The 14,940-nt window shown below is 43.3% G+C and overlaps 1 protein-coding gene across 1 annotated transcript in view; it reads right to left on the reverse strand.

Annotated features, from left to right (window-relative positions):
* The window catches only part of FUBP3 (far upstream element binding protein 3), a 35,023-nt gene extending 24,325 nt beyond the window's left edge, over nt 1-10,698 (reverse strand). Inside the window, exons 1-5 of the mRNA XM_017745414.1 lie at nt 10,663-10,698; nt 8,676-8,781; nt 2,160-2,210; nt 1,654-1,684; nt 16-65 (exon numbers count right to left, since the gene is read on the reverse strand). Of these exons, the coding sequence (XP_017600903.1) occupies nt 16-65; nt 1,654-1,684; nt 2,160-2,210; nt 8,676-8,781; nt 10,663-10,698 (274 nt within the window). The remainder of the gene's footprint in view (nt 1-15; nt 66-1,653; nt 1,685-2,159; nt 2,211-8,675; nt 8,782-10,662) is intronic.
* Between the last annotated feature and the right edge of the window lie 4,242 nt (nt 10,699-14,940).

Here is a 14,940-nt window from a genome sequence, read left to right on the forward strand (position 1 = left end):
ATCCAAGGTACTTACTAAATCCAACCATTTTATCAGGCACTTTGAACTCTTCTGTTATTACAGCCCTAAAACAAAAAAAAAGGAAGAAAACCCCATCAAATTTTCATTACAAAGAACAATTTGGAAGAAACTACATCCCTGCCATGGAGCCTGGGCTCAGGACAGGGATTCTGCAAACACAAGTAAGAGCACATCACTGTCAAAATCATTTGTTTTGGAAGGGACCTCTCATGGTCACACAATTCCTCCTATGCTGGATCCATGTCCAGTCTACCTCTGGTATCTTGAATGAAGCTGATGGAAAAAGTTCTTTTTGTCATTTTTGCTCCAGACAGATTTAACAAAAAAAAAAAAAAAACCAAACCAGTTTCCTTATCATTGAGCCTGGACCTCCCAAGCAGCAGTGTCTATGCTTCCAGATATTCTCCTCCCAGGAGACACCAACCAAAGCCAGTCCTGACATGAACACCCCTTTCTGGCAGTCACAGGTTTGGTGTTTGGGACTCTTTTTTTGCCTGCTTGCCCTTATCATTCTTCTCCTTGGAATTCATAAAAATTGTCTTCGATTATTCTCTGAATTCTTATTATCTCAAGACTTCCATACCTATTGCTCTTTGGACATTTTCAATGCGCCTGCCTCAAAACAGAGCACTCAAAGCAGTTTCCTAAGACCTGACCATAGTCAAATAGAAAGGAATTAACTTGGATTGCTTTTTTATTTAGCTGTTTCTGTTTTGTAGAAAACACAACACCATGAATATGGAATTTGAAAACATGCATTATATACAATTTGTTCAGCAATCTCAAAAGCAATAAAACACCTGCCCAGTAAGTTCAATGCAGGTTTTGTGGTGAGGTATATTAAAATCTTCCCATCTTTTTGCTTAAGATCAGTAAGGGAAGCTATAAAATACACGAGACTTGATTAGCTAAGTTGCAGATAAAGTACACGCACTGCCCACACTTTTCTAGGCTGCTCTAGTCAGACACTAGCTTTAACTTAACCATTAAAAATTTCAGGTTCTACAGCCTTCATGCACATTGTTTGTCCCTTCTGCTGAGGCCCCAAACAGCTGGTTAGGATGGAAATGCACTACTATTCACCTTTGGGCTAACTCAGCTTTAGAAATGTTCTTCCATTCAAAACAACACAGACAACTCCTCAAGATCAGGATTTGAGAAAAACTGAGAATTTTACATTTTTATTGGATGCTGAGACATGCTGGATGACAACTCATACTTGCTTCAGTCTTCCCAAACCATCTTTGACAAAGGTGTCATCCCAGGTCATATTACACCAACAATACTAAATAGTAATAACACCAACAATAACACATGTCTGTTTGATACTTCCACCTTTTGCCAAAACGCCAGACCTTTTTCACTTTTTCTTTCTTGCCCCCTGCCAGGGCAGGGGAAGGAAAAAGAGAGAGAATTTATTTTTTTCAGTCCTGCAGATTTGCAGGGACCAAATCCAACTTTCACATAAACTCCTCTTTTTTTCCATCAGAACAAACAACCCAGGCTGGAGAAAACCCAAGCTGACAGTTTTTCCACATTCTCAACCTCTGACTTCCTAACACTACTACAGATGGTGGATCAATAAACAATTAGAATTGATCAATAAATAATAAAACATAACCCACTGCTTACCTTTGATGTACCAGGGCCCCTAACTGGTTACCTACTGTGGCAGAGAGAGAAAAAAGGGAAAAAAATCAAAGCATTAGCACGGATAAACTAACTTCATCCCTATAGAAAAAGAGTTCTTACCGTTTCATCAAAAAAGAAAGAAAAGCAAAACAGTAATTTAGGTTCAGTGGCTGAAATGAATGCGTTATGTGGTACAAAACAGGAGGGGATTTCTTGATCAACACACACCATAGCCCAGTGTCCAGCTGAACACAGGAGAGGGAATTGATCTGCGTCTCCCCATGCTGAGAGTCATGGGAGAAAATCCTGCCTGCCCAAATCCAAATCCCTGCAACTGACCTCCCCCCTTCCCAAATTAAGCCCAAAGCAGTAAAAAAAAAAAAAGGGAAAAGGCGGGGAGGGAGGAGGAGGGAGAGAAATTCGAAGACCAGTGTGTATTAAAGAATAAAAGCCAAGCAGCCTCAGAGATTCCCTCAGTCCAAGCATCAGACACGGCTGGCACATACTTCTCTCTGTGTCTCTGATCTGTGCTCCATGGAGCCCACTTACACGGAGACCTGTTAAAGGAATAGGGCTGTTAAGTAACCTCGTGGCACCCAAACAGTTTTTCAACCCAACAAAACACATGTTCCTGAACAAATTCCAGGCATTTCTGCCATGTTAGCTGCTGGTCCATCTATGACTACAAGTTATCTCCCTACTGACAACCCTCAGACAGACTTCTGCCCCAACCCCAACAGATTAGATCTTTCTTCCAAATGTTAATAGGGAAAATATCATTAGACCAACTCATGCAAAGTGGGAACACGAGCCCTGCTGGGCTTCCTACTGGACTTTGCCTGCAGCAAACCAGCTAAAAACCAGACCATTTGGTGCTAACAACCAGCTGAAAGATTATATTGCATGCCTGGAGGGCACAGGGAACAAAACAAATGAAACTGGCCAATATGTGAGCTGTGATAATAAAGATGCTGTTTCAAACTACCTTGCAGCAAACTGCACATTCTTTGACCTGAAATAAATTGGCAATCAGCTGGCAGGGATAGAAAGTGGATGCATCCCACGCTCTCTAAATCCGGTAGAAAAATGCATCAAGTTTGTGGCCAAACACTTTACTCAAAGAAAATAGACAAAGAGAGTCAACAGTGTATTTCTGCCGCGTGTCAATACCCCCATAATAGTTCAGGACCAAATATCGACAGTCTATCTGTTTTATTACTTTCCCCAGCTCAGCAATAAGACAACTCCTGCATTATTGACTCCCTTAGATTTGTCTTTGCATATTCTCACCCTGAACATAAAAAGCTCTAATTTGATAACTATGAATATTGCAGTTGAAAAAGGTGGGTGATGTAATGGGGAATATTTGCTCTGGCTGATAAGCTCCTACCACAGAGCTGAGCAAACACAACCAAACTCAGAATCTTGCTCCAAACTGCACTCAGAATATTTCAGCTCCACGCAGTAGGTCTGGTGGTATTGGTGTAGTGTGGGGTTGCCACAGCCAAGGCCACTCATTATCAAGATGCCAGAAAGAGTGGTTTTAACTCTGCAAAGGCTGTATTTAAATCTCCACTTCGCATTTCAATTCACCAGAACAGCTCTCTTAGCAATCTGTTCCACTGCAGCCGCTGCCCACAAATTATGAGACAGATACACATCCTATAATCAACTCCCCAAGTTCACGCAAGGAAGGGAAGAGCCTTCATTTTGTAACACAATCCTACACTTGAAAAAGACAACTTCCGAGGGGAAACCTGTACAAGCACAGGAAGTTAAATTGGTCAAGGAATTAATGCTTTAGATGTAGGTAACAATGTCTCTCCAACCCATTCTGAGTACTATCCAACCAGAGTAAGCTATTCACCCTCACAGGGAGATACCAGCCTTAATGCATGTTTATTATATATTTATTCATGCTAATTAGTATGAAAAAATGATGCCACAATAACTTATGTGAGAGACCATTCCTTCCACAGTCTACAGGTAACTTCTCGAAAAACTGAGATCAAAAGCAAATGGAGAGAAATGGAAATGATTTACTTCAAGTCAGTTATGATTTCTCTCTCTTTTGGGGGGGGGAGTGGGGGGAAATGATGTGGCTCCCAGTTCCAACAACCTAAAGGTTCATTCCTTCTCCAACATGCCCATTTTTCTCTGAAAAACAGGGCCTAATAGAGAGGCAGAGCTGGGGCAGCCACAATACCGAAAGCTGATGCACCATCCCACTGTCTCCCTTCACACCAAGGAGGGGGCTGAACTCTGACAAACCACATATGTATTTCCCCCTTTTACATCTATTCAGTACAATTTAACTGTAACTGCAGTCATTTTACTGCAAATAAGGAAAAATACTGAATAAAATCAGCACAATTTCCTATTAATGGCACCTGCTGGTTGATAACTCTTCATTCTGCTTTACGCTTCACCTTAACTGAATTCTACCTAACAGACACTCAAAACAAATGCGGATTTTTCTTCCGCCCCACAAAACAGAGCAGTGCCTCCCACTAAATTAATGTGCACGATGGGAATATACAATCTCTTCAGGAATATCTTCCTGGCTAGAATAAAATCAGAGCAACACATCTCCTGGAGAGCAGTGGAACAGGGCTGCTTTTCATACTTTTGAGCCAAAATGGGATCATCATAAATTTTAGAAAGCTGCAAAGATAGTTACCCTAATTCTCCATCGTTAAATATTGCTAGGTTTTTCTTTAATTAAATAGGCAAACTCTAATAATTTTTGTGCCTGACTTCACTGTAAATCTTTGGAGGTTTTTTTCCCCTCCCTTAAACCACCTTTTTTAAAAAAGTGGCCATCCATAAAGTTACAATTTTGAACAGTGGTATTTTGTGTATTAAACTAAATCTTTTGCCAAGAGATCTGGACTTTTGCCCTGGTCCTACTGCTGCTGCAGATGTGTCAAAGAGCATCAGTACTGACTTTCTTCAGCAGTAAGACAGGAATAAAATTCCCTTCTGCCCACCACTATTTTCACTGAAAACATGCTGGAAGAAAAGAATAAAGTACTTTGTACAGCAGGATCACGTCGTGTTTGAGCCCCTTGGTTCTACTACAACCAAGTTTTATTACACCAGAGCGGGTTGTCTTCAGATCTGATGTACCACAGGAGCTTGGGGAGAAGAGTGCAATGAAAGGGTGTGAGGCTTCTCCAAGGTCTCTCAGGTTGTCTTCAGATCTGGATGTACCACAGGAGCTTGGGGAGAAGAGTGGAATGAAAGGGTGTGAGGCTTCTCCAAGGTCTCTCACCTTTGTTTTCCCAGACTCAAAGGATGCCCCAGCCTTCAGCTGCCATGCTGCTGCTTAATCCTATGGATCTAACAGGACGCTCCTTTAAAGCAGCCCAAAGCAGGGCAAACAAAGGGTAACGTTCTGTCCATCAGTCTCTTTGCAGCAGACTAGATCCCTGCTTCCTTTGAACAAAAGGAGGCTGCTTCTTTAAATGTTATTTAGCATTAAACCAACTTATTAATCTGTGCTGGTAATTAGAGGGACCTATTAATTAGAATGGAGGCCAGAGGCAGCAGTTGGCCCTTTACAGGAGGGCTGGGGTGTGTCCTCAGCAGCAGCCACAGGCAAAGTGCCACCAGGTCTCTCTGCAGGTCAGACTCACCTGTCCCTACTGCTCACCTTTGCTGAGAAACATTAACCCCTGCAAGTGGCCACAGAAATGCCAGCTGTGACTTCCCGGGAGCAGTACAACTAAACCTGATCTCTTCTCTGCACTACAGCTGTTTGCAAGATTACTTCCAAGTTGCCTCAGCAGCAGCCACAGGCAAAGTGCCACCAGGTCTCTCTGCAGGTCAGACTCACCTGTCCCTACTGCTCACCTTTGCTGAGAAACATTAACCCCTGCAAGTGGCCACAGAAATGCCAGCTGTGACTTCCCGGGAGCAGTACAACTAAACCTGATCTCTTCTCTGCACTACAGCTGTTTGCAAGATTACTTCCAAGTTGTTTCCAGAAAGGGGAAATAAAGAAGCCAGGGAAAAGAGAAATAATCAGTCTCAAGCTCTATCTAACACCAGTGAGCCAGGTTACCAGGGTTGATCCCGCTGCTCCACAGTTCAGATGAGGGTTATGTTAAGGGAAGTGCAGAAGGCACCCACACATCCTGGTTTCCAACACTACGACAAATCTGTTTTTCCTGGAAATGCTTTAAAAGCTGCTGAATTTGTTTGGATCAATGCACTGACACCTGTCTTAAGACCACTTCCTAAGGTGGCATCAGGCAGCCACAGCAGCAGCTGTTTACAAAAACAGACAGGAAGAATTAGATCGTCCTGAAAGACAGACAGTTTTCCTGTCACCTTAAATATTTCCTCTGGAGACAATTTTTTCAGCAGTATTAAGAACAGCATTAATTTCCTAAGAGCTGTACGGGGATAAGGAAGCAGTGAGACCTGCACTCAGCTGTGAGCATGCAGTATACAGGGGTAAATTTCCCACCAGATTTGTTTCCAGCTCATCCAGAGCAGCAGAATGTATCCAAATCCACACACTAACATTTCTAGAGCATGTGTAACAATCACTTCTTGACAACATCTCCAAACTGTGGTTCACAGACAAGCAGAAAATGAGAAAAGTGTGGGCATGCAATCCCCACACCCCTTGTTTGCAGCTAACAGAGAATTAAAAAAATCATCCAAATAGAAGTGCTTTCCTAATTAAAGCGTCCTATTAAAAGCAACTTCCATCTTCCAGATGTTTAAAGCTAAAGCTGCATTATAGACATTTAATTACATGGCAGCAAGAGCAGGTAGCCCAAGACTAAGATATGGATCACACCACAAAGAGATACACAGCAAGAAGCACCCACAGCTTCAGGAGTTGCTCTGCCAGGCTGCAGGTAAAGAACAGCACAGGAGGATTCCACTTGTAGGAGGGAACTCATCACACAGCTGCATCTCAGTACACGACTTATTCATACCATTAGAAACAAAACCCAACATGACCCAAGCTGAAAGAAGTGCTACAACCCTTAGCCCTACCCGGACAATTCCTGCTTCTTTGTCAAATTCCAGCCCTTTAAAATATTACTTCAGTCACTTCTCTTCTCCTCGAAGATCTCACAGATCAGATTTCTGGGAAGGGAGTTGGACAAAGTCATATACAGATGTATATGAGCAACCCAAGGGCAAACACAGCATTGGAGCTCCTTTAAAAACAGTTACAGGCAAGGTCCAGTGCTGAGTACAGGGTGAGCAGAACAACTGCTGATCCAGGAGTCAGGAATAGCCACTCTGAGAGGCTCTCCCAGGAACAATACCTGCTCCATGGAGTTATCTACCACAGCACAAGAAACCGGCAGTAAGGCACGTTTATAGCCCAGATTGCTACTGTATTGACACGGTCTGTGTCAACACAAACAAGGCTCACCAAGTTCTAGGGCTCGTCAGTACAAGTTTAAGTACAAAGTCTAACCTGTCACTACAGCACTACGACCATTTCACGTGTTACAAGTTCCTAAAACCCATTTTGTCAAGAGGTCAGCTCTCCCAGTTCAGTCTGATCAATGAAAGACACAAGCGGGACAAATGTTGTGAATGACTGGTTCCTAGAAGGCTATTTTTATTCTTTTTCACACACAGCCACGTCCCTAAGCTATTCAGGCACAGCTCAGAGCTGTTCAGCATTCCCCAACACTGCCAAGCCTGTGACAGCCCAGCACCTTCTCCTGCAGAACCAGCACACACCAGCAATGCCAGACCTCTGGCTTCTCAACAAAAGGATACTCCAGTCCAAGATACAAAGCATGGGGGCTCACCCAGATGAATCCGTTCTCTCCTGAAACCCCAAACCAAAGGAGCAGCAGCAACCTGTTGCTCAAATAGAGCCAAGAGCAGAGAACAGAAGTGGGTGGTGGCATGTGTTCAGAAAACAGTAAATGTTAGCAAGCCAGAGGCTCCACATGAAAGAAACTTCTCCCCATGCTCCAGCACGTTTTTTCAGACTGAGAAGCAGACATGCAGTTATTTTCAGCCTTTGTATCAGATAGAAAAAAATTCTTTTCAAAATGAAGTGCTAGGCAGCAGCTTTGCCTATCTCCTCAGTACTCCTGAACATATCCATGGGGGAGAGAATCACCCTGCAGGGCTATGAGTGTCAGGAAAAATACCAGAGGAAATAGCAAAAGGAAGACATAGACATGCTTTTTATTTCTTCACAAAGAAAGGTGAGCTCTTTGCATCTACAGAGCAGCAGATAATACAGTTTAAACACTTCTTGTAACAATGCATATCATTAGATTTATAAAACCTAAAAAACTCTTGTTCTAATATTTTCATTGATCCCACCAAAGATAAGAAACTAGTGGCTTATTTTAAAACTGTAACAATTCATACAATATTGACTTATGACAGTTACCAGCTATGTCCATGCAATAAACTATCCTTTGGCTGGGACCAATTTTAAATTCTTCAGAGATTTTAGAATTCTCAAATAATAATGGAGAAAGCTAATCTAATACAGGAGGTTTCCTTCCAGCTTGCATCATCTTACATAAGTACCTTTTTTCCTTAGAACTCATGTACAAAGCAACCAGAACTTGACAGCAACTCAGCTCCTGGGCTGTGACTGTTGTCACAGATGGAAAGGAACATGTGTAATACTGTCCCTACACATTACCTGCACTCAGAAAAGAAGGGTCATCAGGGAAGAGCATGTACTGTGTACACCTGGTACTCTGTAGGTGGGCTCCAGCACAGGCCCAATAAGCAAATCCTCCTCCCTCCCTCAACTACCATAGACCAAGATTTAAATTACCCTGTTTGTTTGCTATTTCCCAAAGGTCATGAACTAACAAAGAATTGCTTCACATTAACACTAATGCCTAAGAACACTGTGCTATCTAGGTAAGAGTAAACAACACAGGGCACCTTGTATAAAATTTCTATACACAGAAAGATGTATTTTCCATCCTTAAAATAGACAACTGACTCCACAGATGAACTTCAGGAGCTGCATCCACAAGACTGACTAATCACAGCCAGCTTACCTCCATCATCCAGGGGTCGTTTCTGCACTCCATAACCGTAGACTGAGGGGTCCACAAGTGTTGTAGAATTATTCAAGTGAGGAATATCTCCAATTTTAGCAGCAATCTATAAAAACAGGATAAAAGCATTATCAGCATAGCTGAAGTTTCAGCCACCACAAGTAAATACTCTTTCTCCCAATAAAGCGTTGGCCCCAGTCCAACCTTCTCTCAGGTATTTACTATATAGGTGGATTTGTAACAAGGCTCTTCATTTGTAAAGCAAACAATTTTCTGCTTGCTTTTAGTATTTGCTTAATTAAGATCACCCAGTTCCTCTTCCTGATCATAAGCAGACAGTTACTCCCCAGAACATTATATTCAGGAGTATTTCCTCGATGGATAGCTGACAAGCTAAATCTTGCTAAGAGGAGGGTTCAAACTAACTCCCCAACTTTGTCCTGGAGAAGCTGCCACCACCAGAGCTGTGTGGGAGGACACATGCTTCCTCCTGCATGCAGATCCAGACACACAGAAATGCACACTCACATCCATGGGGGAGCACAGGGAGAGAGTGAAAACACACAGCAAAAGGACAGGTTTGGGAACTCTCTGCCAAAGAGACTGGATCACTCTTGTTTACTGTGTGAGGAATAAGCCAGTGGGCAAACTATCAGTCCAGAACTAGTTTCCATTTCCTGCAGTGGTCAGTACAGCACAAACACGACTAATGCTGCCTGTGCCTCTGCTTCCAACCCTTCCAGAGGGGAAACTGCCATTCCCTGCCGAGCCAGGATACAAGGAGTTTATTCACAGGAAAGAGGAGACAGTCAGCTATCACACTAAGGGAACTATGGTAAGCAAATAAACTTGGTGAGACACACACCTAAACATCACTTAATACAGGTGAAAAGCTCATCTCTAGTGACATTTGGGGGACAGCTGCACAGGTGGGCACTGACAACACGAGCTCTTCCAGCTGCTCTCTGAGCTAACTGGTGGAAACCTACCCTAGAAACACACAGGCACATTCCCTGGGTGCTGCACCCCAGTTAACACCCTCCCAGGGGCAGGCAAACTGCAGTCTCATAACTCCCCTTGCCTACATAAAGTATTTTGCTGTAATAAGCAAGCGCAGAACAAAGTAGTTACAGAACAAATATAAAGTACACTGTATTCTACAGCATTTGCTGCCTTTTCCAGCAAAAAGAAAATCATTGAATAGAATCTTTACTAAAAGACTGATCTCACTCCATCATAACTGGATTTCACCAGAGAATAAACAACAGGAGCAGATGAAAGAAAGAGCATTTTACACAGATATGTTTTGAATGACCAATATATCTAAAGATCTCTAAAATTTGCATTTCACTGCAACAGAAAGACATCTACAGTAAGTCTGGTTGTTGACACTACCTTCTGTTCCAGTGGAACAAACAACTGCCCAAGATGCAGAACCACAGGGTACTGAAAAAAGCTATTCGAAATAATCTTGAAAGATTGAGGGCACTGCTTTTAGAAAAAGAATAGGAAACATTCTGTTCAATGCCTTGCATAAAAACAGCTCAGAGTTTGGACCATTTTCTGCTTATAGCCCATTCTGTCCTGTCTCCTTTTGGAAAGTTGGTAACTTTGTTGTGTCAGAAATGTCAGAGATAAGAGAATAAAATCTTCCTCTGGGACCAGCTGTGATTCTGAAGCTTTTATGACAAGCATTTTGTACGTTGACATCTCCAGTAAGTCCCCAGAAAGCTGGTTCTGAAAGCATTAACACACCTTGTCCTCTCCAGGAGGGAGGGCCAGATGATGCTTTACTCTTTTGTTAAATGTTGTACTGCATCCATGGACTCAGCCCTTTGCCCACATACTTTCCCCTTATGTTTGGGATTAAGAGAATTTTAACGAAATACAAAGAGCAGAGATGTTTTCTGACTACTTCAATGCTGAAATATAAATGTTAAAATATATTTTACAGCAATCTATTAACAGCTTTCATATAGTAACTTACAATGTAGACCAAAAGGAACAGTGTCAGGTACACCATACCCTGACATATTTTGGGACATTTGATTTTAACACATCCTTCACAAACTCTCTTCCTGTCAGTAGCTATTTACCATGACTTACAAATTATGGACAATCGTTTAGAGGTGAAATCACTCACCACACACTCCAGGAAAAGAAAAAACTAGTCTGTGGATAGCAGAAGCTGGCTCAGGGAAGGAAGGAAGCCTGAAGTACAAGGGTGTTCAGGAGCAGCTTGCTGGCACCAAGGCTGTCTACTCCCAACTCAGGGGGAGCTTTGTGAACCCCTGCTCATACTGAGCACACAATGATCACCCTGGCACAGAATCTTCCAAGAAAAGGGCAAAGCAAGAGTGTTAAAACAATTTTTACATTATCAGCTTTTAGGATATTTTCCTTCCCCCACCCCCCCTTTTATTTAAACTGGTACCCTTATCTCTAAAGCCTCCCAGCTGCCACTGGATTACAGGCAGACAACGGTGCCACCTCACCACAGCAGGAAAAAACACCCTGCAAAACTGAGAGCTGAGTTTTTAAAGTACATGTAGCAGCTAAAATACATTTTAACATCTCATGTTCAACTTAAAATGGGAAGCTCCGTTTTTATGACAGGGTCAGCAGGGAGGGAAGCACAAAAATTAGGACATGGCAAATAAGCAGACCTAGCCCTTATCTGCCTAAATGACCTTGAGTAATGTACTGCTGTTAGCCACTGCTTTTGTCCTGCTCTATGTCAGCCTTTGGGTTTTTTCCTCTTTCCCCCCCCTTTAAACCCAATGCATCCATTTTATCAAGCTCTGAAATATACTGGGAAAAAAGCATCATTGTTTCTGCACCTAAATTCCCCAAAATAAAGCTCTCCAACAAAGACTTTAAAGGACACAACACAAGCCCCAGCTACAAATTGCAATGGTAAAGCCAAGAAAAACAAACTAATCCATGAAGTTGTGTGAGGGAGGCAAGTTTTCCTATACCTTGCACTTCTGTTCTCCTTTACGTTTAACAGCCAGAAAAATGACAAAATACAAAGTAATACAAAACCACTTCTAAATATGAAGCTTCTTTGCTAGGCAAACTCAAACACCAGTATCTGCAGAATTCAGCTTTCAAGACAACAGGCCCAGCTTCTAAGAAAAACCTCTCCATGGTGCCCTCCAAAGAACAGCAACAGATAAAATCACCAATTCTAGGTATTAGCAGGATAAAAAAACCAATAAGGCACTGTCAGCTGACCCTTCAGACTATGCTGGTACTCGTGCTGCTCCTCCCTTTCACTCAGCAGAACACTTGAGTTGGGGTGACAGACATTTCTCCAGAGCTCTGCAGAAAGCAATAAAACCATCCACAACCATTTAAGCTTCATGTCACACGTGGTTTTCCTAAATACCAGAGTAATTGGCAAAGCCTAAATCTATTTGAGGATGACCTGAAAAAGGACTCTGCAAGGGGGTGAAGAAAAGTTTGTCCCAGGCCCCTCCATCACCACAGAAATTAGAAGTTAGAGCCTGATATAGAAAGGGATTTCAAGCACATAGCCTGTTGACTCTCAGTCAGTCTCAGGATATTCCCCATTTTTGAGGTAGCCAGGATGGCACATCACAGGCTCACCAAGCCTCAGCCTTTCCTCTCCAGAGCATTCCTACAACACCCAGCAAGACACTGTTTGGTCAATAAGAACAAAACTTAAGGATGGTCTGAGAGAAATTAATTTTAGTCCAAAGTACAAGCAGCTCTGCTTATTTTCTGATCCCACTGTTCAAAAGAGGAGCAAACATCCTCTCTCTCTCTCCCCCCCCCCCCCCCCCCATGCCATAGAAAAGCCACCCTGCCTGGGAGCAGCTGGACAGATCAGTCCCCACCTAAGAGCCACCAATCCACTCAAGACGTGGTGCAGAAGATGCAGGACAGAGCAGCTCCAAGTCCCAGCACTGCCTTGAAAAAGTAATTATTCATAAATCCCAAATATTTCAGAGTCCACAAAAAATCCAGGCAAGTCCAGCACAAACGTTGAAAGCAATGTAAAGTAATTTCTTTCAAAGATATTCCAGGTTTCCTATCCTTATATCATCTCACATCCCAGCTGCTCTAAGGAATGCAGCTCCTTTCCTTTAATCAGGAAAGTCTTCCTTGTCCTGAAGTTATGTCCTTGTTTAGATATTCATAACCAAGCACTGTATTCCATAGCCTGATTGTCATGTTATGGCTCTCATGAGAGCCGAGTTTAGTAAATTTGATTACTGGTCTTACATGTGACACAAACCTTGAAAGATTCAAATGTCAAGCCAGGGATGACCAACCCATCAAGTCAGAACTATGGGTGAATTTCTTTATTCTGCTCCCTCATTCCCTTAGAGCAAAAGGAATACTCCAAAAAGGCCAAAACCAGAACAAAAGCTCAACCAGATCAGTACAGCTCAGGCAAATAAACACCAAACACTCTTGGCTCTCCCATCACCTCCCGAGAAATATCAGGTGCAGCTGCCTTTTCATTACCCCCTGATTCTCAGACAGGAAGTTCCACCACAGATTGCTTGGGTGGTGAGGCAAATATCCATCACCTGAGTAATGAAGAGCATTTTCAGTGACATTTGGCAACAAGTCACTAGTGACAATTTAGTTGTGTGCGAGAGAAGACCACCTGGTCTCTTACATAGCCTCCCCAGAACTAGATTAAATCAAGTATATTCACAGGGGAAGGAAACATTTTAGCCCTCCAACAGCTTTTTTCATCCCACAAACACTAATGGAAAAAAATCATACTCAACAGGCAGCAAACAACTCACCACACAAAAATGTAGGACACTGCGCTCCCACAAACACGTGCAGAGCCCACATTTCCCAATGCACTTGTTTCCAGTGTGGAAGACAGCTGGAAGGTGCTGCTGGAATCTTCCAGGTCAGACTAACTCAAGTTTTAGGCTCATGGAAACCCAGCACGTGCAGAATAATCGCAGCAAGCGTCATGAACTTAAGAACAACAAAATCAAGTAAGTGACCACAGCCAGGGCACAGAATTATTTACTCTTTATTATTCCATCTCTCTCATGCATGGGTTGGGGCCTCACAGATCCACCCTACAAACACGATGACAGCAGTCAGGCAGCTCCAACTCAGATCCATTTGCAGTTAGTGCTGTGTTTGAGCCCAGCATCCTCTGAGGCATCACACTTTATTTAACCTGTTACTGCTCTGAGTGGTACACACAGCTGCACATTCAACACAGAAGGGTTTGGGGTGGAAGAGACCTCAAAAATCATCTCGTTCCACCCCCTGCCATGGGCAGGGACACCTTCCACTGTTCCAGGTTGCTCCAAGCCTTGTCACACCTGGACTTGGACACTTCCAGGAATGAGGCAGCCACAGCTTCTTGGTGCAACCTGTGCCAGGGCCTCACCACCCCCACAAGGAAGAATTTCTTCCTAATGTCTAACCTAAACATCCCCTCTTTCAGTTTGAACCCATTCCCCCTTGTCCTGTCACTACAGTTCCTGATGAGGAGTCCAGTCCCTCTCCAGCTTCCCTGCAGCCCCTTTCAGATCCCAGAAGATGTTGCGATGTCTCCATCCAACCTTCTCTTCTCCAGGCTAAACAGCCCCAGCTCTCTCAGTCTGTCTCCACAGGGCAGGTGCTCCAATCCCCTTATCAACTTCATGGCCTCTTCTGGACTTGAAACACCCACAACATAATTTCAACAAGCTGCACTTCACCAGCAAATAATTATTTTCTTTTACATAAATGGGTTATTCAACTGCTAACAGGTGGTAGCATTACCAGATATTTAAATAGGATGTTTTTGCAATGAGAGGCCTTCTGTAAGATACAACCAGGACAAGACAAACACAGCTGCAATACCTCTCAATTTAGCTGCATCAAGCACATAACCCTGTCTGGGTGTTCAGACATCACATATCAAGGACATGGCGCTTTCACATGGACTGAAAGAAGCGAGGCCTGGCTCACCTGAGAGCAGCTCACACCCCACCAACATGTGCTGAGAAGGAAATCAATAGCCCCAGAGCAGATCCTGGAGTCCTGGGAGGTGCAGGGTGTGGATCTACACCACCAAGTGCCTCTGTGCAGGTCACTGCAGACTGCACAGAACATGGACTGGCTGCCACACTGATTCCCAGGTGAGCTGAGAGCCAGGGGAAAGCACCTCAGTTCCATTACAGAGAGCACTAGAGAGGTCTTAGGGTCCAGCTTAGTTTCTTCAGAAGCTTGGCAGTGAAATGACAAAGTCTGGGCAACAGAAGGGGATTTC

Source organism: Corvus brachyrhynchos, unplaced genomic scaffold (assembly GCF_000691975.1).
Source record: "Corvus brachyrhynchos isolate BGI_N302 unplaced genomic scaffold, ASM69197v1 scaffold59, whole genome shotgun sequence".
In the NCBI taxonomy this organism is placed as follows: domain Eukaryota; kingdom Metazoa; phylum Chordata; class Aves; order Passeriformes; family Corvidae; genus Corvus; species Corvus brachyrhynchos.